Source organism: Protobothrops mucrosquamatus, unplaced genomic scaffold, assembly GCF_001527695.2.
Source record: "Protobothrops mucrosquamatus isolate PMUCROS unplaced genomic scaffold, P.Mucros_1.0 scaffold288, whole genome shotgun sequence".
NCBI lineage: Eukaryota > Metazoa > Chordata > Lepidosauria > Squamata > Viperidae > Protobothrops > Protobothrops mucrosquamatus.
Window position 1 is genome coordinate 300,840 of NW_015386632.1, and position 26,281 is coordinate 327,120.

The following is a 26,281-nucleotide window of genomic DNA, read 5'->3' on the forward strand; positions in this document are numbered from 1 at the left end:
TTTTTAATAGCAATGGATTTATTTGTTATTACACTTGCTCGTCATAATTCAAATATGGATTTCTTTTCTTTTCTTTGAATGAATGATTGAATGAATTTATAGTCTGCCTATCTCATATACTTAACTTTTGGCCCTTATATTACAGATGAGATTGGAATTTATTTATGAACTTATTGGATCTTGCAGCTTCACGTAAACTCTGAATTGAAATAATTGAATCCTTCATTTTTTTTCTGTTCACTATCCAGAGAGGATTCAGAAGTGTATGTCTGAAGTCTAGTCCTCATCATATGTAGAATAAGAAATAGATAATGACTGAGTAGAGGATATATTGTAAAATATTTTTTATGAGCTAAAAACCCACCTTGATTAATTTTTGAACACTCAGTTACTGAAAATTAGCAGTTCTTTTAAAAGAATATTGAATATGCAGTTAATGAAATATTTTAAAAGTAAACAGGATTCTTTGCTACTTATTAAAACACAGCCTTGGGTTCTGACTGAACTTAATCTATCTATGATATCTTTGCAGTGTAATTTAGGGAAATAGTTGTTAGTAGTCCTTGACTTGCAACCATTTGAAGTTACAACAGTGCTGAAAAAAAGTGACTTATTATCAGTTCTTGCATTTATGATCATTGCAACATCACAACAGTCCCGTGATCAAAATTTCAGCATTTGGCAACCAGCATGTATTTATGATAGTTGTAGAATCCCGGGGTTACTTGATCACCATTTGCAACCCTCAATGAAAGAAAGCCATATTTACTTAATGACTACAACAAAACAGTAAACACAACCACATTGCTTAGAGACAGAAGTTTCAATTCCAGTTAGGGCATTAGCCAAGGATTACCTGTAATAATTTTGCCACTGTGCATACCTGAATCATAAATATGCATCACAACTTTCCTCCCTCTCTCAGTTCTCTTATTATTGAAAAATAGTTCGAAATAATATTGAGAAGGTTTGATTATTGCTCACAGGCATAAAGCTCTTTGGACTTGGTAGAAAATATTCTTGTGGATTTAAAGAGTGCTCACAAAGTGCTACACCAGAGTGAGGATGTAGTTATCCAGTTCCATAATTACTGTTAGCATGTAAACTGAGTGATTTATGATATAGTCAATACTCCTTCTAATGACAGCAATATAAAAATCAGAAGCCTTTATGCTTTGTAGTGCAGAGTAACAAGAGATTTGGCACACCTTTAATCAGATTTTAGAAAGAAGGAACATTGTTAATATTGGATCATTGTTTATTGTTGGACAACAAAATTAAAAAGCACTTTTGAGTGGCAACTGATAAAGAGAATTATAAACACAAGCAGATGAATAAAAAGCTGAAGAAAAGTACAGAGTCAAAATTAGAGGAGTCTAGAAACTTTTTTTCACTCAGTACCTCATTCCAATAACTTTTACTGGAATTTTCCAAAGAACCGTTAACAGCCTGGATTGAAATAAACCGATGTCTCAATATTTTAATACAATATTACTCTTTTAGGCATAGACTATTGCCACGTAGGAAAAGAATTGGGCTAAGCATGTGACCTTAGACCTAAACTTCTGTATTCATTTTATGCAGATGAAGTGCTTTGTCTTCGTCCTGCTTATACTGTTGATTCCTCTGTTTTGATTATGTAGTCTATAGTGGAAAAAATACATCTTAACCTCCTTTCTTTAAAAGAATAGATTCTGATTTTGAAGAATTCTAGAGAACAAACGAATGAGTTGATTTAGCAGTACATATGGCAGCTTCATTTTTAACCTTGCTTGTCAGATATATTTCTGCCTGTTTGACAGCACTTTGATTATGGAAGCCTTTCTGTGTTCTAATTATATGAACAAAAGACAGCTCCCAGGATCAGGCTTCGTTTATAGATTATAAGTTATCCTTCTCAAAGATTTGAACTTAGTTATGATTTTCTACCTGTGGTAAACCCATGTAAAAAATTATTAAGTGTTTAATCTTGACTTTTTGAATGACCTGTTAAAATAAACTTCAAATTCCAGTATATCACAGCATTCAATATTTTTTTAAAACCCTGATATTTTTCTTTGATTTTTTAAAAATTTACTTCTAGTCTTAAGTGTTATTTTGACTTGGCAGTTGTGAAGCATAGTGAAACAACATTGTAGAAATACCCACAAAACTTAAGAAAAAGACAATTCTAGTTTTCAAATATGTAGTGATGAAGAAAACTACTGTTTGCATATAAGTAAGTTAATAATTGATACCGTGTTTCCCCAAAAATTAGACCCAGCACGATAGTAAGCCCTAGCTGATTTTGGGGGGTGGGCCTAATATAAGCCCTACTCTAAAACTAAGCCCTAGTTTTGGGGCGAGGCAAACCCCTAAAAATGAAACTAGCGTGAGTGAAGCTGCCCCATGCACCCCGTACCCGCTTACATTACCGGTAGGACCATCACAGCCAGGCTTCCCACACCCCGACACCTGTCATACTGCTACTTGACTTCTTCTGCAGTCACTTGCCACCACTTGTGGCCAGCCATGTGGCGCATTGCGCCGTTGCTGCTCCTCCTGGCAGGACGCCGCATTCCACTTCGGGCCGCTTCCGCTTCTTGCGGCAGGAGGCCACATGACGCTTCAGGCCATTTCCGTTGCGGAAACGGCCCAAAGAGCCACACAGTGTCCTGCCACAAGCAGCAGAAACGGCGCAAAGCACCATGTGGCGTCCTGCCGGGAGGAGTGGCAATAGCGCAATGTGCCACATGGCATCTGGCCGCAAGTGGCAGCAAGAAGCCACAGAAGAAGTCAAGTGGCGGTATGACAGGTGTTGGGGTGTGGGAGGCCTGGCTGTGGTGGTCTTAAGGTAACAAATTCTCTGAAATTAAGACCTAGTGCCTCTTTTGGAGGCAAAAAAAATATAAGACCGGGTCTTAATTTTGGGTCATTTTATTGTGAACTTTATCTGATTAATTACTTTTAGACAATCCTCTTCAGATTTGGATTTCTTTAGATGGATTTTTACCTTGAAATATTTGCTTGTCTGGCTTCTGCATATTAGCTTTCATACAGTAATACCTGGCTTCAGTACTGCAATATTTGTATGCAGATATTTACTAGCATTGGTTTGGTGCAGAGATTTATAGTTGGAAGTTTAATGTGATTCGTTGGTAGTTATTGTGGTGAAGATAATAAATAGTTTATTTGGGGGTAAACCCAAAGATGCTTTTTCAGAAGGTAACTGGACTTTCTTTGTTTTTCCTTGGAGATGTTTTGCTTCTCATCTAAGAAGTTCTGCAGTTCTGACTGAATGGTAGAGAATGGAAAGGTTTATATTCCGTGCAGTCATCTGGTTGTTAGCCCTCTCTCTCTGAGAGTTGTTGAGGCCACTTGGAGGTTTATCTGTACCCTCATGGTCACCTGAATAGTGCAAATGGGTATGGAACCTTCTTGGAACCACTGAAAGTTCCACACCCATTTGCACAATGTGGGTAATCATGAGGATACAAATAAAAACCTCAAAGTAGCCTCAACATTCAGAGAGAATGCTAACGACCAGATGCCTGCAAGGAATATAAATCCTTCCATTCTCTACCATTCAGTCAGAACTGAAGAAACTTCTTGGACAAGAAGCAAAAAATCTTCAAGGAAAAACAAAGAAACTCCAGTTGCCTTTGAAAAAAGTACCTTAGGGACAACCATGACCTGGATGACTGACAATCTCCATAGACATTTGGAGGTAAAGGAGGTTTGTTCTACATATTTTTGATTTTTTTTAAAAATAATACTTCTCAGAATGAACTTTGGTGGACATAGTAGATTGTTCAAAATTCATAGATTTGTTCATGGATGCACATTAATAATTAGAAGTAACTATACAATATATTGCTAAATTATTTTTAGTTATATATCTGTATCTTCTGATGTTGGCATCTGTTGTGCAAATGAACATAAATCTTACTATGAAAAATCCCTTGGTAATATTTTCTTTGCACGAGAGTTTCATAAATATATTTATACTTCAATAGATATAAGAGGAACATTTCAGAATACATTGCATTCTGGTTCTTGAATTTTTTTAAAAGGGCAAACAACTTATGGATAACCAATATTATTTTTGTAAGATTTGTTTGTTTGTGTGAGTGTATGTGTATACATACAGTTTGTTTTTATATATAAATTCATTTAAATTGTTGTAACTACAGCAGATTTTATGATCCAATTAATGTATTATTTACAATACCTAGTTTGATTTTTTTATTTGATTATATTGATCATTAATGATCTTTGATTTAAAATTCTTATGTGATTATGCTTTATGTGTTTGATGGGAGTGAAAATTTACAAAAGTATGTATCATTTTTCTGTTAATACCAGTATCATTATCGGTTGCTTGACTACAAATTAGAATTTTTTGCAACATTGTTTATATTTTTAGAAATTTAATTGGCTTTCTGTTCACAATTCTGTTATTTAACTATATGTTAATGACCGTGTTATGAAAAGATTTTCATTCATTGAGTTATTACAATGAAAATATGTTTCAAATATTTCCAAGTTTTTTTTAAAAAAAAATTACTAGTTTTCATCAGGAGAAATATTAATTATATTGTATCATTTTGCAGCATTTTCAGTTAGCTTTGATTGACTGCAATCCTTGCACTTTGTCCAATGCTGAAAGTAAGTATTTTAAGCATTTATTACAGTTGTATTTAATGTAATCATTTTATATCCTGTATCATATCCTTATAATTAATTTCTATGGTTAGTATGATGATTTACATTTCATATAGTACCTTGTAATTGGCATTAAAGTGTGTGTGTGTGTGTGTGTGTGTGTATGTGTATGTATACAGTATGTATGTATGTATGTATGTGTATACACACACACACACACACACACACACAGAAGTCTTGTAATTAGCTTCTTGGTAAATGTTGGACCAATACATTACAAATAATTCTTCTGAACAATTTCTCATAAATGGTCATTGTTTAATTTTATCTCGGCAATCTTTTTCTTATAATGAGAAATAAATTCAGACATTGGTATAACAACAACAACAACAATGAAAAAGCATTCTTTATTAAACCAGTGTCATCATTTATGTATAAGTAAATGGGATATGGCTGCATATAGCTGAAAGGACCCCTACTTTGAGTGTCTTTCATATACTACCTGATTTAGAATAGTGCCAGTCATTTAGCTATGGTGAATCTCAATTAAACATATAAAAGACAATAGTTTGTTAAGAGCTTGGAAAAGGGAACAAAGGGAGCAAGTCTCCTGGTCCACATTTCCAAAGTATTCATTATTGTTTGAAATGATCACCTGATACAATACTTTGTCAAGTAAACATTCTACCACAGCTACCTCTTAGAAAAAAAATGCCTGTCTGAGCTCCAGGTTACATGAGAACTTCACTCTGGAAGTAACTTCAGAGGATGCTCTTGCATAGCCTCACAGCCTCTGAAAACAGCAAGAAAACATGCTTCATTCTTGCACATCTTTTGAGGGTCTGGAGGCTGCATGAAAGCACACCACATTCTCATGTGGCTTCTGCAATCTCAAAAAAAACAAGCAAGAATGGAGGGGGATGTTGGCATGTCATCTGTAACACACAAGACATAGGTTCGCCATTACTTGATTAGACTGAGAAAAGTCTAAATTTACTAGGATAGCTTTGCTGTTTAAAGGGACTGTAAAATTATAAAGTTTTATTTAAGCATCAATTCAAAAAGCTCAGACTGCCCAAGGTGTTGCTGATACAGTTGTACAGAGGAATTATTAAATCTGTCATCTGTGCTTCTATAACTGTCTGCTTTGGTACAAGAATCAAACAAGACAGTTACAGATTTCAACTGATAGTTAGGAGTGCAAAAAAGACAATTGCAACCAGCCTGCCTTCACTTGAGGACCTGCACAGATCAGAGGACAGAAAATATCAACAAACCCCTTACATCCTGGACATAAACTGGATACCGCTATAGGGGATTGCATGCCAAAACAACTAGACACAAGACAGTTTTTTCCCTCCTGCCATCACTCTGCTGAACACCTAATTGCCATAGTACTGTCTTATGTCTAAGGATATTTACCCATGTAGTGGGGGCTATATAACTGTTATCTTCTCACCTTTCCTATTAGCTTCTCTTATTGGTATCTTAATCTTATGATTATATTACTTTGCTATTTGTATGTACACTGAGAGTTTATGCACCAGAGATAAATTCCTTGTGTGTCCAATCACACTTGGCCAATAATGAATATTCTATTCTAGAATATTCTATTATATTCTAAAAGCTTTATTTCATTTGCCCAATTCCAAACTTAAGCTGAATTTCCCATTTATTCTCTGCATCCAGCATACGTTAGCTATTAAAATTTCTTTCTGTAGCACTACCCCCATACTGTTCTTGCTTTTTAATTGTGTATCCTGAGTTGCTCTCAACCTTCATGCTTCCTTAAATAACTCCACTCATCCCTTTTAAACTTTTCCCAGAACTTGTATAATGCAATACATAATTTTCTCCAGTCTGTCTTCAAAACTTATCTGTTCTTTGACTGCTTTGGCTTAATTTTTTTTAATACTGGTGACCTTACTCTTCTGGGAGCTAAAGCTAAGAGGCACTGTTTTTTCCTGGTCATGTTAGTGCTTTGGAATATTTTCCTAAGTTAATATTAGACTCCCTGATGAATTTTAGGAGGATATTAAAAGTTTCACTCTTTTAAAGACCACTCCAATTGAATTCATGAATCACTTATTTTTTTCCATCTTTTTGTTAGTGTTACTGATTTATTGGGTTATTTATTATATGATCTTTTTTTAATTAAAACCCCCTTAATTGCATTGTGGCTATTTTAATTAATTTTTCATGTTGTGGAAACTGGCAGAAAAGTCTTTTGATTAAGGTAGAGTATAATGTGATATATAAATACATATAAAGAAATTCTTAAAACCCATCCTGTAATTAATATTTTGAATAAAATTGCATTTCTTCACATCCATCCCTTTTTACTATTATATTTACCATTCGTTCCACATTTTTAAAGTCTAACAATACCACCAGGACAAAAAGAGCATTTGTCTATAAGGGATTCCTGTTTTCCCTTCCTTCTCTTTTCTCATTGGTTATTTTTTGAACTTTTGAAACTTACATTATGCTTTCAAGGTAGCTGGATAGGAAAATTTATTTATTCATTAAAAGGACCATATATTTATTTTCTAATTCTTTATCAGAGATTTCAAGTTGCAAGGCAAATAGGTTGCCCAAAAAAGGTTGTGCCTTTCTGAGATTCATTTACAACTTTGAAAATGTTCTGGTATCACTAGACAATAATTTTCATGGGAGGCATGTCCAGTTTACAAAATACTGGGAGTTATTCTCATTTTTCGTTTTCTGCTTTCTTTAGAGTCCACACTGCATTTCCCCAGTACAGGTACTCCTCACTTAACATCCATTCCATTCAGCAACTATTCAAAGTTATGGCACTGAATGAGACTGGTCCTTGAAGTTCCAGCTTTTCCAATGGCCCTGTGATCATGTGAACCATGTCAACTGAGGCCCATCCGCATTTATGACCATCTTTTGGCTACTCACTTCCCCACTTCCCCTGCTGTCCATCCAGTCTGCTGTGATGTGCAGACCATCTTCTGTACCAGTCTTCTGTATTGGCCAGGGTCTTCTTTCACACTGCCTTTTGTGAAAGTGCAGCCAGGGCTTCTGTCATGCTGACATAGCTGGGGCCTTCTTTCATATGGCAAGGTTCATTTACAAACAGAAGCCCTGGGTGGGGTGAGAACAGAGTCGCTGGATGGGCCATCAATGGAGGCCCTGGGCAGGGTCCAAGATAATCCCAGTGCGAAAGAAGGCAGCACACACAAAAAAAGGCCCCAGCCAGTATAGCAGTGGAGGATGTGATGGAAGCAGGCTAGCCAGTCAGTGGGAGTAATGAGTAGGTGGGCAGCCAAAAGGGCAGAGATGGGGAGATGGGTGTGCAAGAGGAGTTCAAGAGGAGGTGGTCTCTTTTCTTAGAGAGATCGAAATTGGAAAAGGCCAAGCCAGGAATGCTGTGGATTGAGGTGGACCTGAACACCGATGGGATTCGATTAACAAGAGGGACTGCTGGAATTGGTTTCTGTAAACAATTACATTACCTTACATCACACCTTATGAGCGCATCACTTAGTTGTGGAAATTGTGGTCCCAATTACCATCGTTAACCAAGGACTACCTGTACTGGGCTCAGTTAACTATATTCCCTGTCCACCAAAGAAGATTCCTTTTCTCTTTTTTACCCTCCTCCCGCCTTTTATGGGCCAAACAAAGTTGCATCCTATAACAAACCACTACTGTATGTTCCTTAAACCATTTAAAAAAAAACAGATGGAGGATAATGTTTTGTTCTGAAGCAATTTGAATTTTTAAAATTTTCTGAATAATTCCAGTGAAGATGTTACCTAGCCTGGTAATGAAATGTTTGGAAACCAACCCACAAGCTTGGAGAACAAACCTTCACCCTCAATTTTAAAATATTGGAAAGGAAATAATATTTCTCCAGGTGTTTTGAGATATGGTGGCTTATACTGGTGTCATCACATTGGCATATTCTATAGCCTTGTTTTAACTTAAGTGGCACAAAATTCTTGCTTAAGATAAAAACTGTAGTGCTGCCAGCAATGTAGCAGGATTAAATTATGAGAAAAACAAATTTCCTTCATTAAAAATCTTGAAAAGGTGAATTTTCTTCAGGAAAAAAACATTGTGATTTATAAATATGAATGATACCTGAAATACAGAATATAATGTATATTTATGTTCTGAGAGATGGGTTCATATATTGATAATTGCATTTACAGCCATTTTTAAAATCCTTTTGCATTTAAATAACCTTACTATTGTTTGGGAAAAGAACTAGTGTAATGCTGGTTAACACCAGGATTTGTTTCTTCATACTCACCCTAATCATTTTTTTCAACTATTATAGTTGTCTGTGATATGAATTAAATTAATATTTTGCCCTTACATGGTTAGGCTAAATTGTAACACAATTAAAAATATATGCCGGAAAGCCAAAATCAATTTACCTTGCTAAGTATCTTATTCAATGCTTCAGATATAGTCTCTTCTTTTACAATAAGAGAATGGACAAAAGATGAAGCTTGTGTCAAAATAAGTTTCTATCATGAAGGAATTGTTATTTGAATTAAGAATCACTTGGGAAATGATAACCCGGGATTCTAAAACACTTGATGTCTTCCCAAATGTATGTTTACTTTCTTACTATATCTAGCTATTTATGGTTTCTTATAAATTGCCTTGAACATTCATTGAATGATCAAACAGTTCAAAAATACTTTGTTTCTGAAATCAGTAAATATCATTATATAAAATTAGTGTGTTGGAGAATTGAACAAAAGGATGTTTTCTTTGAAGCCCCAAAAGCTATTCAAGTATATTTAAGTTGAATTGAAACAGAACCCATTTGCAGGCTATTTCCTTTGCCCTAATAAAAAAAAAAATTCTGAAAATCTTGTCAAGAAAACTTGAGAGACTAGTCCAGGGACCCAAAGCACAGTATGTAAGTAAATAAATAATTCCCCAGACCTGCATATTTTCTTTATATGCATGCACAACTCCAATTTGTTGTAGCTGTTGTGGGTAAAGATGATTCTTTTGATATATCTTTTTCTGGAAGGATGGAACTATATTCTCTGCTTCTGTACATGTCCTTTTCTTCCCTGAATACATAGCAATAACACATAAAGTTATACATATATGCAATACTTACCTTGATTCTGCTATTCCTAATATTTTCATTTCCATACTTTTACAGTTCGATTTCATGTTGCCCATTTATATGAAACCCAGGTAAGTATGTAATACCTTTTGAATATTAAATATAACAATTTGGAATATGTCAATGGAGCTATATTTTGTAATCAAGCTCTTCCACATTAATTCAAAAAATTACATACAATAGTTATAAGAGGCAAACCAGTAAAACAACACACATTTTTTCTTTTTACAAATAGTTATAACTTGATTTGTATTTTTATTTGTAACAGATCAAACTATTTATTTTTTTACATTTTTGTAATCCAGAAACAAATATATTAAAATTAGCCTATTCTTAAGAACTTATGAAAACTTTTTTGGACTATTTTAAGAATTTCTAGTCCTTTATGGTCCTTAATTTTGCTATGTGATCATTGTTATTTGTTACTGGCTTATTGAGTGTAGCATTGTTGGTACTACTTTGCATTTCCAAAGAAATTTATTTATTGAACAGTCAAAATGTACAAATGTAAAGTATGCAACATAGGAAGATAGGAAATCCTTAAATTAGAATGTATTCAAATGACATGTACAAAATGTGCATTTTCAGAGAATATTCAAATCACTTATGTCTTTATTGATCTGATCAATGATACTAATATAGTGAATATTTTTGAACTCTAATTAAACAGCCTGGATAATGATTTATTGCAATGTTCGAATATATTATGATTTAAAAAACTCAATAATATTGAGTTCCATTTCTGTTTTTTGATAAATACATATAGGAATAGAAAGCATACCCTTTATATACTTTGGTATATGAAATAATAAAATACACACACATCCTACATTAATTGAGTCTTGAGTTAAACATAATGATAATTATTTTCTCAAATGTTTATCCATTTGTTCACATCTTATTGATTAGCTATATTATATTTTCATACATAGCTATTTTGTGCCCATTTGGTATATCTGGGCAGATTTTGACAGAGTGGGTGCGGTCCAATCCCCCAATTAAGTGTTGCCATCTTGAGGGACATAAGAAGCAGGCATTTTCTATTTCTACCCCTGGAACTGCATCCCCCCCCCTCCCGGAGATATGTAAGGTGCCTACTCTCCTGAGGTTCTGGAAGGCCCTTAAGAACTACTCTGTTCCCAGGCCTGAAGCTAATGTGTTTGTGGAACCCCTGTGTGTTCTTTTTATTATGATTAGGTGTTTTTTTTTTTTTTAAGTTTGGGCTGTTACATTTTGTTATTTTTTAAACTGATTTAACTGTATGTTTCAATACTATAAGCCACTTAGATCTTTTGGAGTGGGTAGCCATAATAAATCTAAGTAAATAATACAAGATGATATTTCACAGATCCAAATGGCTGCAATAATTGACCAACTTAGTTGGGCCTAGTGCTAGTCACAGATTAAGTAAAAGATCTCTTTACAGAATTTTATGGGGCAGAACTGAACAGATCCCTCAGTTGAGGGGTGAGGGAAAGAAATTATTTTTGCTTATTTTCCCCTCCCACTACAGCCTGTATGCCCTCAGAAATCTGTTCTAGATGGTTGGGGCCCACTTTTTGCATGTGTTTGACATAGCAGTGAGGGCTGCAGGGGGAAGGGGAAATCAGTGAAAATTGTTTCCCCCTCTTCCACCTGCAGAAGCATCCAGTTGAGGAGGAGCATCCACTGGATCCAACTCACTTCTGGGAGCGGAAGAGGCTCTTCCATTTGTGGAGCTGCAGCCCTGGATCCAACCCAGTATGTTTGAATTGAAAAGGCAGATGTTCTAGTTGCTTGACAGTATTTGCTCTGTTTTAAAACCCTGCTTTGATTAAGGATCTCCTCACTCGTTCCACATCTTTTCCATTGACCTTTACATATCCTGTAAGAGATTTCATCCTAATGAGAAGCATAGAAATTGAGAATCGAAAAATGACAGTGTTAAAAACATTGAGGAAATTTTGAATATAATTAGCTTCTGTTTAATTTAATGGATTGCATTTATTCACTTCCATCAATTTATGTTGGTTCCTCAGTAATTTATTTTGGATTTGCATATGGGCAGTCTAAAATTATTAGATGGACATTGTCATCACCACCTGAGTAGAGCACTAGTAATATAGTAGAATTTGAATAGTTTACATTTAATTAATAGTAAGCTGATAAATCAGGATTCACCAGATTCAAATATTATATTTGAATTTGGTTCTTTAAATAATTTCTTCAACATAAGCATAGTATTCTGCTGCAATGTGTTAGTTGCCATTAACATTCGTATGTATGTATGTATGTATGTATGTATGTATGTATGTATGTATGTATGTATGTATGTATGTAATGTAATGTCAATCCAGCTTCCAGTTTAAAATAACATCTCATTCTCCTTTTTAGAGAAAATATCATTTGGCAAAGAAGGAATATGAACAACTTTTGCAGTCTGAAAATCTTCCTGCACAAGTGAAAGCAACTGTGTTACAACAGTTAGGTAAGTATACATGAAGAAATATAAGAGTCTTTTTAACATTCCTTGCTTTGCAGGACATTGTAATGCATCCAGTTCTCCAAAAATTCAATTTTAGATTTTAATTTTTCATTAGAAAAATACTTGATATTTTTGCATCAGTCTTCTAAATACAAAGATACAGCCTTCAGTTATCTTTTTTCTTCAAATAGCTCTTTTTTCAATGAAACTTTCAGAATGATATTAATATCCAAAGTAAGTAAATGGAAAATTATTTTTTTACTTTCAATTCCTTGTTGCAGTTGTGGTTTAGTAGTTTTTTCCTATGGTACAATTACAGGTTGATATTGATTATATAAAAATATAGAAAAACAATTGTATAGAACTTTATAAAATATACTAGTATCTAAAATACATTTTTATCCAGAAGTAGCAGTGTATTTGCATTCTATGAAATCAGCTATCAGTGCTGCTATAGAAAGAACTATAGTTTCCTGGTTTGCTACTGGGAACTGAGCTTTAACTGTTTTCTAGGAAGAGCCAAGCTCTTTAAAAAAAAAGGACAGGTGTTATATAGGAATTGCTTCAGCTGTAGCAACTGCACCCAAATAAAGCTTATTAGTAACCTAAAGCAGTGGTCCCCAACCTTTTGGGCACCAGAGACCGGTTCCATGGAGAGAGGTTTTTCCGCGGACTAGAAGGTACGTGGTTTTTTTGTGCTGCCTGCATCCCACGGATGGGGCTTTGCTCGTTTGTGCGGACCAGTTGCTGGCATGCTGCAGCCCAGTACTGGTCCACGGACCAGGGGTTGGGACCCCTGACCTAAAGCACAACATGAGCCTCTAACCCATGTTAGTTTAATCCTAAATACAATAATGGATTTCCTTTACAGGTAGTCTAACATTAAGTCTCCTACTAATAAAAATGTTTCCTCTCTCTGATATAGATTATTGTAATGTATTCAGGATCTCTGTATCTATTCTGTATCTATTTCTATATGTTACCTTTTAATGGCTAGTTAAATCTTACAATGATATACTTGTTCTTGGTTTTAATGTTATATTTATATTTATATTTCCCTAATTGTATATTGCCTTTCTCCCTTACATACACATAAACTCTCATAGAGGAGAGTTTGTATTGAATAATTGTTATAGTTTCCATTTGTTCTCATAAAGCAAATGAAAACAAGAGAGAATTGTAAGAAAACCTCCAGTGGTTCATTGGTAAAGATGCTCAGATTTAAGCAGAATGTGTTTNTTTTGTCTGCCAATTAGATATCTTTTATAGTGCTTGTTTTCTGTTGGATTGGTGAAATAAATATCTATGTTAAGTATATTTATTGGAAGGTTATACGCATAATAAATAAAATAATCTGGTTCATTCTAAAACATAAACACCAAATAATATATACATGTTTCTTTTCTTAGGCTGGATGCATCATACAGTGGATCAATTAGGAGATAAAGCCACCAAGGAAAACTATGCTATTCAGTGTCTCCAAAAGTCTCTAGAGGCAGATCCAAACTCTGGCCAATCCTGGTATTTCCTTGGAAGGTAAGAATGAATTATGATAACAAAGTTTATGGTTCAGCAAATATATAGGTAAAAGAAGCAAATGCCTGATTTATATAATAGAGTAATGTTATTTTATATAATTACTACATTTTATAGAATTACTCCTTGAGGCATGGTGGTTCAGTGGCTTAAAAGATGCCAGAGAAGGTCTATGCTCTGGCTGTTTGACTCCTACCACCGCTGATGGCATGAGCTTGCCTCAGCTTCTGCCAACTTAGCAATTCAGAAGCATGTAAATGCAGTAGATTAATAGGTCCCACTTCAAAATGTTCTGTGTTTTGTCATGTGCTCTGCATTGCGACATGATGTCCTGCTGGTGATGCAGAAACATCTTCAGACAGTGCTGGCTCAATGGCTCAAAGAAACAGATAAGTCCATCCCCTAAAGTCAGCTATGATTAGTGGAGTAAAACTCACAGGGACACCACAATTGGTTAATTAATGGTAATTGAGTCCAGAGAATCTGTTGCTAAGCAATGCAATAGTAAAGTGTGGCATCATGTGACTGCGTAGACCTACAGTGGTAATTTTATTTATGGCTGTTAGGTGAATCCCATGCAGTCACAGTGTTCCACAATCACATTATCCCCATTTGTGATCTCCTATCAAGTCCCCCATTGATTTTGTTTGTTGGAAGCCAGCAGTGAAGGTTGCAAATGGTGATCATGTGACTGCAGGACTCTGCAACTGACGTAACTGCAAGCCAGTTGCCATGAATTGTGATCATGTGACCACGGGGATGCTGCAAAAGCTGCAACTTTGAGGACCAGCTGTAAATTTCCTCATTCAAGACTGTCATAACTTTGAACAGTTACTGAATAAATGGTTGTTAACCAAGCCTATCTGTGGTTTGAAGACAATTATTTTGTAGAAAAATGTTCAGTACTGATAATTTTTTGTAATAAGCCTCGGATTGTTCAGAATTACTATAGAGATGAACCCATTAGCAAAACTACATGTGGCTACTTAGAGAGAAGTTTATGTGATCTTTTTTTTTTAATCTGTCTCAAGTGCTGTTCTTTTGCTATTTGATCTACTGTCATCCTTTAAATTTGTGAACCTTCCAAATTTTAAGTCAAATAATGGCAGTTATACAGTCGTGGCCATTCATACTCGAGACTTGCTAAGCCTCTTGTTCTTGTATATTACTTAGGCTGCAAAAATAAGAAAGCACTGATTTATGTTTTGAATTTCTTCTTCCAGCTTATTTGTCACTTTGAATAGTGAATGATAAAACAAGTATTCTGGAATCCTCCAGATATTTTCAAAACAAAACCTTTACTATCATAGCTTGTATGTTCAGAAGCAAGGGATAGCTGATTCTTATTTGATGACTATAAAATAGTTCAGTAAAGAGTCTGTTTTCTTCAATTTTTCATTGCTAGTTTCTGACAGTCTTCCTGTGCCTATGTAGAGATAGTCCTTGACGTACGACCTTTCATTTAGCAACTGTCTGAAGTTGCCACGATCCTAAAACAAAACAATGTAATGTTTGGTCCTTGCCCTTAGGTCTATTGCAATGGCCCCATGGTCATGTGACTGGGGCTTGGCAACCATCATGCATCTATGGCTATTGTAGTATCTGGGACTGCCATTTGCGACCTTCCCAGCCAGCTTTCAACAAGCAGATTCATTGGGAAATCCATTAGGAAGGTTGTAGGTTGGGGTCACATGATGTCTTAATAACATCAGCAAAAAATAATAAAATTGGATGTGATGCCTCTCCACTTAATGAGCTGTAATGACAACTCCACATAATGAAAAATTTTCCAGTCTCTATTGGAGTTATAAGTCAAGGACTATCTAGATAGTCTTGCTGTATTAAGTGCAAATAAATATGACATTTTACTATTTTATTTGCTTAATAGTCTGCAAAATGTATGAAAATACTCCTGATGGTTTATATTCTATTCCTATTTTAATGATTAATTGTATTCTAAAATAACATCACTGAACTATATTTTAAATTAATTTTGTATAGCCTTAATTATGAGGTCTGGAACTAATTCCTTCAATTTAGTTTATTGGAAGAGAAATAAAAGACAGATTTTCCATATAAAATATTGGTTGTTTTCAGTTCATATTTTGTTCTATACTGATTCTCCATTTATTATGTAATATTGGCAATTATTATAAGTAGATAACTTATGAATGACGCATGCAATTGCCATTTGTATTTCATAGAATTTTTTTGATGATTGCAAGTTTCTGGTAAAATTGATTCTGATGAAATTGATAAGATAAATTGAACCAGATAGCAAATTGTAAGAATACATGAATTGTAATTCCATGCAATATTAAAAGCAAACAATTATAAAATCAGCCTCTCTATTTGTTTTTATCCATCTTTTCTTTCAGGTGCTATTCAAGTATTGGGAAAGTTCAGGATGCCTTTATTTCTTATAGGCAATCTATTGATAAATCAGAAGCAAGTGCAGACACATGGTGTTCTATAGGGTAAGAGATTATGAGAGAAGCACCTGAAGGAAGGACAAGAAGCAATAGAGGGAAACTAATCAAAGAGAGAAGCAACCTAGAACTAAGGAGAAATTTCCTGACAGTTAGAACAATTAATCAGTGGAAGTTATGAATCCTCCAATACTGGAAGTTTTTAAGAAGAGACTGGACAACCATTTGTCTGAAATGGTATAGGGTAGTGGTGGCGAACCTACGGCATGTGTGCCAGAGGCGGCACTCAGAGCCCTCTCTGTGGGCACGGGTGCTATCGCCCCAGCCCCGCCTCCCCCTGCAGCCCCCTCCTCACCATCAGCCCCCCCGGAGGAGAGTCACCCCTGAGCGTGGCCCACGTGGAGCAGCACAGCCAAGGATATGGCAGCAGGGACAAGACTCCGCCCTCATGCCACGTCACGCGGAGTTGATGCTGTGGGGCACGGGTGCAGGGCGTGGCTGCCATGGCACTGCTGGCCCACCTGGGTGATCTGCGGTGGGCCGCGGACGCGGTGGGTGGCCCTGCAGGTGGGCAGGGTGGGGGCAGAGCAGGTGCGGCGGGGGCGGTTTTTGGGCACTCGGTCTCTAAAAGGTTCGCCATCACTGGTATAGGGTTTCCTGCCTGAGCAGGGGGTTGGACTAGAAGACCTCCAAGGTCCCTTCCAACGTATTATTATTATTATTATTATTATTATTATTATTATTATTATTATTATTATTATTATTATTATTATTATTAAACAAAATTTAATATAATTCAGCAAGATGGTTTTTAATAGATGTTTATATAAGTATCTTAGAATAGTTTTTATGAAATATAAAGTTATTAGAATGTCTTATACTAGGTATACTTCACATCTAAGATGTATATATTCTCAAAGTTAATGTTACGGCTAACGTGTAGGCAAAATTTTCTGAGTACTGTACAATACAACTTCTTGTTTAAAGAGATGTATGAAGCACTTCCAAACGTTCCATTATAGTAAATTGAGGTTTGATAGCTTTATTGTTCTAGAGAATTATGCTTATCACTTCTTTAAGTACAAGTTGAGACAAATGATGAAACTTTGGATATTATTTTATTTAGAATTGAGTATTTGTCTTTTTAGTGTGCTGTATCAACAACAGAATCAGCCTATGGATGCATTACAGGCCTATATCTGTGCTGTACAATTGGACCATGGCCATGCTGCAGCCTGGATGGATCTTGGCACCCTCTATGAATCCTGCAATCAGTCTCAGGATGCCATTAAATGCTACTTAAATGCAACCAGAAGCAAAAACTGTAGTAATACCTCTGCACTTGCAGCACGAATAAAGTATTTACAGGTAAAAACATGGTCTTAAAATAGGGATCTATTTAGCAATAACATCGAGTTAGAAAGGAGGAAAATAAGGATACAGACATATTATATGTGATTGTTTCATGAGCTTCACAGTCTGTTTCCATATGCATTCAGGACATGCCATAGCTTGCAGTTTCATTTGATTTTTCATTTTAAGTGGTTCTCTATTCTTAAGTATTCTTTTTTGTATCTTGATATAATTTATACATATTTTGTGTTGTCTACATTTTAAGTTATCATAGCATTTAGCAAGAGTATACACACACTATCTTTTGCTCTTGTTAGCAACTTCAGAACCAAAGGATTAATGAGACCACTGAAATCAGAGCTCAGTTTTGTTCCAATTCTCACAAAGGTTTATATCTGGTTACCCTCTTTATCCTTAGCATTTCTCTGAAGTCCCAGATTTAAAATTGATCCTTTCTAAGACATAATAGAGTACAGAATTTAGGAAAATTTCATGGACTTGATCTTACTAAATTAGGCTTGTGTTAAATTCACTTTTTACATAATTTTTCCTAGGCTCAGTTGTGTAACCTTCCACAAGGTAGTCTACAGAATAAAACTAAATTACTTCCTAGTATTGAGGAGGCATGGAGCCTACCAATCCCCGCAGAGCTTACCTCCAGGCAGGGTGCCATGAACACAACACAGCAGGTGAGAAGTTGGGTTATGTTCTGCAGGTGCCCAGCTTTTTAAGGGTTCTTTTCAATCAATCAATCAATCAATCGTAGTAGTCAAAATTATTTTGCTGTAGCACAGAGTTAGTTTTCACTGGTAATAAGACTTAATAGCAGAGGGAGATTAAGAAACCTCCCTGTCATGGAAGAAATATGGGGGTACCATTTTAGAACCTTTGTGGATTTCATAATTATCACGAAGATATCATCCCACATAGAATTTGCAGCAGTTTTTTGTCTATCTGTTTTGAAAACAAACCCATGAAAGGTACACACTACTTTGATACTATGAAATTGATTTTTAGTAAAGTAAGTTCAGAGTAAATTCACAGCCCTTTTAAAAATGTACAGCTGGTAAAAGATATTATTCAAGGAACAATTTAAAACGAATAGAACCATATTTTCTCTCCCTCTGATTCCTAGGCTTGTAAACCTCATCAAAATACTGAACCTGTACTAGGCCTCAGTCAGACACCTATTTCACAGCAGTTGCCACTACACATGATTCCTTCTAGCCATGTAGATGACCTGTCCAGTCCAGCCAAGAGGAAAAGACCATCTAGTCCAACCAAGGTATATATACTCATATAAGAGCCCACTTAGTTTCAAGAATCAGCCCTTCAGAAGAATTAGGCCATTACCAAGATAGGTCTTTATAATATAATATTCACAACTATGACATGGGTGTAAGAGTAGTTCACCATTACAATAGCTATAATAGTACCATAGCAGAAGGTATGAAAAGGGCCGTGCCATTTTTTTCTATCATCTTTGCTTATATTTAGAATGCTGAATCATCACATGGATGGTATCGCAGAAACTAAAATGAATTTTGGTGAACTTTGAAATATAATATCATTTGGTTTTATTTAATTATTCATCATAATTGGTTGTTTTTTGCATTATCTCACATTATTCTATTAACTAATATGTTATTGTATTTAGCGGTATTTTACTGTTTCTTTAAGAATCGATTTGTAGTGAGCACCATTGAGAGAATTTGAATTTTAGATACTCTACTACCAGTACTCTTATTATTGTTGTTATTGTTATTAATTGTTTTTAGAACACTTTAGAGGCTTGGAGCAGTGGCCACACAGTGTCACATCCTCCTCCGGTACAGCAACAAATACATTCTTGGTGCTTGACACCACAGAAATTACAGGTGAAGAGTTTTGTGTGTTTGTTTTTTTTACTTAATACCATATAACTATAAAATCAGCATGTTCACATCTTGCCTCATGACTTAACTAATTTTTTTCTGATGTATTTGCCTTTTAGTGTATGTGTGTGTTGATGTGCGTGTATTTACTAAATGTTTTTGTATTTATGTATTTGTTTTCCTCTTCTGAGATATTTAAATTAAATCATAAAATTATTACTATTAGTTTTTCTACACATTGTGTATGTTACTTGAAAGCACTGTATTTGTATGAAAAGACATTGTATTGTTATGACAAACATGTCACAAAATAGTCATTTCATATAGTGCTTTTGCTCTGAGAATACTTTTTTGTAGGGTATAATTTTGATACCCTACAAAATAATTGAAATATTCAAAAGTTATTCTTGGTATACTGAATCAAAAAAATGGACAGCTCTGGTCTTTTAATTGGCTAAATGCCTTTTTAAAAGCAGGATTTTTTTCTCTCAAAGTAAGGGGATTGACAGAAAAAAAGAACTGTAGAGATAGCTGTAAAGCGATCAATGTTTATTGTTATATATACTGTACAGCGTGGAATTCTCTGTGAAACATCATGAATTTTGCAAAGACTTGATGTCAGCATCTGTCATCAAAATTAACAACTTTTGTTATTATATAAACTGTCTCGCCATAAGGAATTCCATTTGGAACTGTCCTGATTTTGAGTAGATTTTACTTTGTTATTGCATAACTGAAAAAGTTAAAACTTTAAAAAGATGGTTTTAAAAGGAAAGTAAATAAGGAGATACATTAGTCATAGTGTGATAAGAGATATATTTTTATTTCTTTTTCAGCACTTGGAACAGCTGCGTGCAAATAGAAATAGTTTAAATCCAGCACAGAAGCTTATGCTGGAACAGCTGGAGAGTCAGTTTGTCTTGATGCAGCAACACCAGCAGGTGCCAGCAAACACATTTACTTTGCAGATTGTCTTATGAAATGAAATTGGTTGGACATTTAAATTCTAGGATTTTAAATATTTATGAATGTCTTAGTCATTCTTGGTCAGTGTTGTAAGTGTGGAAAAAAGGATGGATGAATAAATAGATTTAAGTAGATTAAAAGGAATTCATATAGTGAATTAGCATAGGCTTATTTTTTCACAGAGGCAATGAAATAATATAGTGCCATTATTTATTCTTCAATTACTGACATGGGAGTAGTACACATAATGTGGCATTTATTTTTTGTCATTAATTTTGAACTTAAATAGAGATGCTAAAGAATTTGGTGAAGTAAAACCTCAAAAGTGTTATTTTACTATTCCTGTCTTTATTAGATGACAAGATACCTACTTGAAGCATAGGGTTTTTTTTAATGAACATGCATACTTTTGCATAATAATTTTATCAAAAAAAATGTGTCTGGCTTTAACACTGTATTCTTTCAGAAAACCTGGGGCAAACACTTTTAAGTTGAGCCATACACTGCTCCTGGCTGTATCACTTATCCCTGATTTCTGCTGGATTGTTACTATGTTTTACTGTGGTGCTGCAGCATTTATTTTATTTTTGCCAACATAGCATCATTACTTGAGAAGTACATTGCTGTGTGTTACAAGTACACAATGAATGAAGAATGTACAAAAATGCAACTTTTGCCTGTAAAATATGCCAAAGGGATAACAATTTTGTTTCATCGTTACTGCTCAATACAGTCTTGCTCAGACAGAATGACTGTATAATTTTGCGCTGTCTTTTTTATAGGGCATACTTTTATATTCATAAACTTTAGAAGAGCATAGTTTGGGCTTTAATACAATACCTGCTCCACCAAAAATGGTTGAAGAAATTATAACTTGAAATAATTTGCCTATCTTCTTAAACAGTTTATTCCCTTTTTGTTAGATGAGGCAGATGGGAGTTGCACAGGTACGATCTACTGGAATTGCTAATGGGCCAACAGCTGACTCATCACTGCCTACAAACTCTGTCTCTGGTCAGCAGCCACAGGTTGCTCTAACCAGAGTGCCTAACATCACACAGCACGGAATCCGTCCAACCTGTCTTGGGCAGCCTATGGCAAATGGACCCTTTCCAGCAGGCTCAGTTCCCTGCAGCACAGCAAGAACGCTGAGTAGTACAGACACTATTTTGATAGGCAATAATCACATAACAGGAAGTGGAAGTAATGGAAACGTGCCTTACCTGCAGCGAAACGCACTCTCTCTACCTCATAACCGCACAAACCTGACCAGCAGCGCAGAGGAGCCGTGGAAAAAACAACTATCTAACTCCACTCAGGTAAATGATATATTGATTTAATTTTTAATAGAAAAAATGCTGATACAAGAGCATAACTTTTATTTTCTATATGTAGTTCAGAAGAATATGAACATCTGAAAATATGAAATAGTTTTTCAAAGTCAAGTTAATATATGTTACTAAGTACCTTGCAAAATGGAACAGTTTATAGGATACTTACAGATATGTTTAAATAAAGCATGAATCCCATAGCATCTCTATAACAAAATAATTTCCTCAAGGCCTTTCTATATAAATATAGTGGCATTCAAGAATATAATTTTTAGCATAGGATTTATTGATAATCAGAACATGAAATATTTGAATCATCAGATGATAATTGTATATACTAAGAAACAATTGAGTAAATTCATTGTTTTAGAATTTCTCAGTATTTTTATTCAAGTATTTATATATTTTAAATAATGAAAATTTAAATTTCTAAAAGGAAAAAAAATCACAAACATAGGAAAAGTTTGCCAAGAAAATACAGTATTTTTTTCTTTTTGAAAACTCAAAATAAGACATCAGTTTTCTTATTTACACCTATTAAAACAGAAGTATGTCTTACTTTGAAAAGTAATATGATTTTCTTCTACCAATACAAAATTGGTTATTGCTATATCTGTTTTCATGGTAGAAACATACTAATGAAATTCTAAGCATAGTGAAAAAATTAACCAAAGAATTTAAGGGGATTGATTTGGAAGGATTTTACTTATCATTGAACTTTACTCATGTATGCACTAAATATTGAGCTTTGAATTTATTTCTCTTAGAGAATTCATAACAATACATTTGGCATTTAATTAACTAACCACATGTCTCTATAGAGATAGTTCCAATTGGATATCTGAATGTAAGCAATCAAGACATTTCTCTTCTTCATTCAGTAGACATGTTATTTCTGTATTGGATATTAGTATATTTCTACCTTGTGATTTTTCTTTTTTCAATTTCAAGGAAAAACTAGACAACCCATGCCGGGTCATTGTTTCAGAGATATTTCCGTACCAGATTCCTCAATGCCTTCAACAATGGTAGAGCTTCTAGTGTACTTGAAAAGTTCTTAAAAATTCAGGGAAATATTCAGAGATGTATTTGCCTTGAAACTAGCCCATATTGAACTTTATAGCGCAATCAAACATCACCAGAGAAAATGTTTTATGACATTTTATATTATGTCAAACTGTTGTTTTATAATTTTTGTCATAAAACATTTTATAAAATTTGACAAATTTCAATTTCATGGGAGTCACGGGTCCCAGATTTTGGATTCATTCTATATGTTATAGACCATTTAAAATATAAACTGCTTTATGAAAATGTTTGTGTTATGAAATGTTTTATAAAAGTTGCCAAATTTCATTTCCATGGGACCCATCTGAATTTTGGACACATTCTGTAGGTACCTTGGTTCAAAAAATGATTCTGCCCTGTGATGCACTGTTTTGCCTAGTTAAACAGTACAGGAATCAAATTTTTAATACTGTGTAGAATACATAGGTAATTTTATGAAGTGAAAGCCATATGTATATGTTTTATATTCAGGTATAGTGTAAATTTTTGATATTTTACTGAGTAAATTGGAAAGAAGTACAGCAAAAGGAAAATTGGTTCCCCCTATATGGGCTTTAATATGTAAAATTATATTTGTTTAAGTTGACTGCTTTACAGTATGATGAAAGCAAGGAAAAAAGTTTTAGTTTTTAAGTCAGTTAAATTGAATGGTAAGTTGGAATCTTATTTGCTTTTGACCTAAGTAAATCCTTGCATTTCTCTTTTTTGTATTAAAGATTTCTCATCAGTTACTATCAATTTACTCTAGTTTATGGTACCTTTTGAGTATAATGAACTTAGAAATATGTTAGAAATCTATCAAATCCTGTCACTGCCCATTTTAGATATTCCTTCCTTCCTCCCCCCCTCCCTTCAATTTCTATGGCTGCCCATCTTGGTCAATAACTCTGGGCAACTTAGAATTCAGAAAATATATTACAATTAAAAAAATTTAAAAAAATATTTTATAACAATAAAACAGTAAAATCAGTAAAAAAACATTAAAAATGTCCAGTTCAATATACAAGATATTTGACCAGTTAGCAATATAGCCAGGAAAAATGGGACTCTTGGCACATTCAGCACTGCATACTGGGGAACATAGACAGGATTTTAGGGACTTATGAAAGGGTAACAGGGTTGGGGCCGTTCTGATATCTGAAGAGAGAATAAAACCACTACAGAAAAAACCTCACCTTTTGGTCCCTGCCAGCTGACATTCTTTGGCTGATGGGATCTGCAGCATGCCCATTCTGCCTGATCTAGTTGGATGGATAGAGACTCTTGAAAAAAGACAATCCCTCAGATTTTTTTTTAGATTTTTACAATCTGAAAATGCCAGGAACATAATGAACAAAGGACTTTTGATCTTTCAGTTCTTAATAGCATAAAATAAAATGTATTTCTTTATTCAATTTCTATATCACAATCCAACTGACTTGTCCAGAGACGAGTGCTTATTCACCACATTTACAACCCACCTATCACACTCACTGTGGTAAATGAATTGATGTGTGTTCTTCCTTATGAGAGAGCCGGCTTAGTGGTTAAAATGCTTACATAGAAACCAAGATACTGTAGGTTTAGTTCTCTCTTAGGCATGAAAGCCAATTGGGTAACTTTGGACCAGTCTCTCTGTCTCAGCCTACCCACCCATCCCCACCTCACAGGGTTGTTATTATAGAGAAAATAAGAGGCAGATGTATGTTTACCACTTTGAGTTGACACCCCCCCCTTTAAAAAAAAAAAAAGGTATACAAATCTAATACCCAGGTCTTTGGGAAAGACTCTATAGATTGATAAAAATCTCAAATCTAGTCTAAACATATGACTGAGTATGCTACCAACCATAATAATAATAATAACAACAACAACAAGCACCCCCCAGTGAGGCACTACCTTGATGTGGTTGTGGGCTTGTGTTTTGTGAGAAAGAGGGATGCTATGCCAGATGTTCAACCATATTGGACAGGTCTCATCAGAGGAGCCAGATGCAGAGTCACTCTCCCATAAATAACAGGGTGAGACGTAATTTAAAGAGAAACCCGTATCAGATTGTTTGCTTCCTAGATCAACAAGGACAGTGTGCTAGGTGTTGGAGCTCCTGGACAAATTGGCATAGAGGACTCGGGACTGTTGGCTGAGCAACCAGGACCAGCAACTGCAGGACTCCTGGGTGAAGAAGTCTTTACCTGGCACAAATGTACAAGAATTGAAAACAAAGACATAATATGCTGTTACAAATCAAGTCCAACAAAAAGAGGATATCTGAAAAGAATGCACCAGTTCTGGAAACAACATCCAGAATCAGAAATGACAGAACAGTGACTAGCAGATCAAGGTTGATTTATAATATGAAAGAAAACTATTCAAAGAAGCAGATTGGAAGAACTGCAAAGGCCTACCCAAGGGAAAGAAATTGAAGCCTTGCCAGAAATAGCTCATATTGTAGAAGCAAATCAAATGAAGCTAGCATAATGGAAACCAGCATAGATATTGAATCACTTTCATTCCCAAATCAGGCACCCTCTCCTCTGCCTTCTCCTCAGAAAGAACAAAGCCCTCTAACTAAAAGAAGAATTGAAACAAAGAATGACTGAGCATCCAGAACAGCACAAAAACAACAGAATAAGGTTGTCTGCATTGAAGTTATTAAAAAGGAACTAGCACAAATTTAATTCACTGCAAGAATTGCTCTTCAGCTCATTGTCAAGCAGTTTAACAACATATTGCAAAGAAATGAAATTGAAGATTAGTTAACATCTGGTAAAATCTACCTTGATAATGAATGATCCAACAAAATAAACAACACCAGACAAATTTCCTGCTTAACAACAACTTTCAAATTGCTAACTGGTGTGATAGTTGGTGCAGCTCTAAAAGCACCGAGTTGAAAACAAAAAAGGAAACTGCCCAAACAGCAGAGGAACAAAAGAGCAGGTACTAATTGACAAGATGATTCTGGGAAACTGTGAGAAGGAAAACCATCTTGAATGTACTTGGAGTGATTACAAGAAGGCATTTGATTCTCTGCCACATGATTGGATAATCAAATGCCTAGAAATAACATGAGTCAGCAGGAACATCAGAAGCTTTGTGTAAAGATCAGTAGCACAATAGAAGACACAGTTGATGGTCAGTGGTGATAGACTGGGAAAGATTAATATCGAGAGAAGAAACTTTCAAGGAGACTCACTATCACCATTGCTGTTTGTCATTGCTCTGAACATGTCGGGTCAAAGCAAAAACATCTTCCAAGCTATTCCACTTCTTTTATATGAAGCTGTATGTAAAAACGCTATCTGAAATATAATCACTGCTTAACACTGTCTGTATATATAGTCAAGATATTGCAGTGGAATTAGGACTGGACAAATGTGTCACCTTTACCATCAACAGGGAAAAACAGTGAAAACTGAAGGAATCAAGATGCTCTAGGGCAGTGGTGGCGAACCTATGGCACGGGTGCCAGAGGCGGCACTCAGAGCCCTCTCTGTGGGCATGCGCGACGG

General features: G+C 35.0%; 1 protein-coding gene across 1 annotated transcript in view; it reads left to right on the forward strand.

Moving 5' to 3' along the window:
- The window catches only part of LOC107286489 (lysine-specific demethylase 6A), a 125,027-nt gene that overhangs the window by 42,098 nt on the left and 56,648 nt on the right, over positions 1-26,281 (forward strand). The window contains exons 5-15 of the mRNA XM_015814863.2: positions 4,593-4,647; positions 9,806-9,840; positions 12,143-12,236; positions 13,643-13,769; positions 16,148-16,246; positions 17,347-17,566; positions 18,106-18,240; positions 18,687-18,836; positions 19,330-19,428; positions 20,262-20,366; positions 21,315-21,710. Coding sequence (XP_015670349.1) covers positions 4,593-4,647; positions 9,806-9,840; positions 12,143-12,236; positions 13,643-13,769; positions 16,148-16,246; positions 17,347-17,566; positions 18,106-18,240; positions 18,687-18,836; positions 19,330-19,428; positions 20,262-20,366; positions 21,315-21,710 — 1,515 coding nt within the window. The remainder of the gene's footprint in view (positions 1-4,592; positions 4,648-9,805; positions 9,841-12,142; positions 12,237-13,642; positions 13,770-16,147; positions 16,247-17,346; positions 17,567-18,105; positions 18,241-18,686; positions 18,837-19,329; positions 19,429-20,261; positions 20,367-21,314; positions 21,711-26,281) is intronic.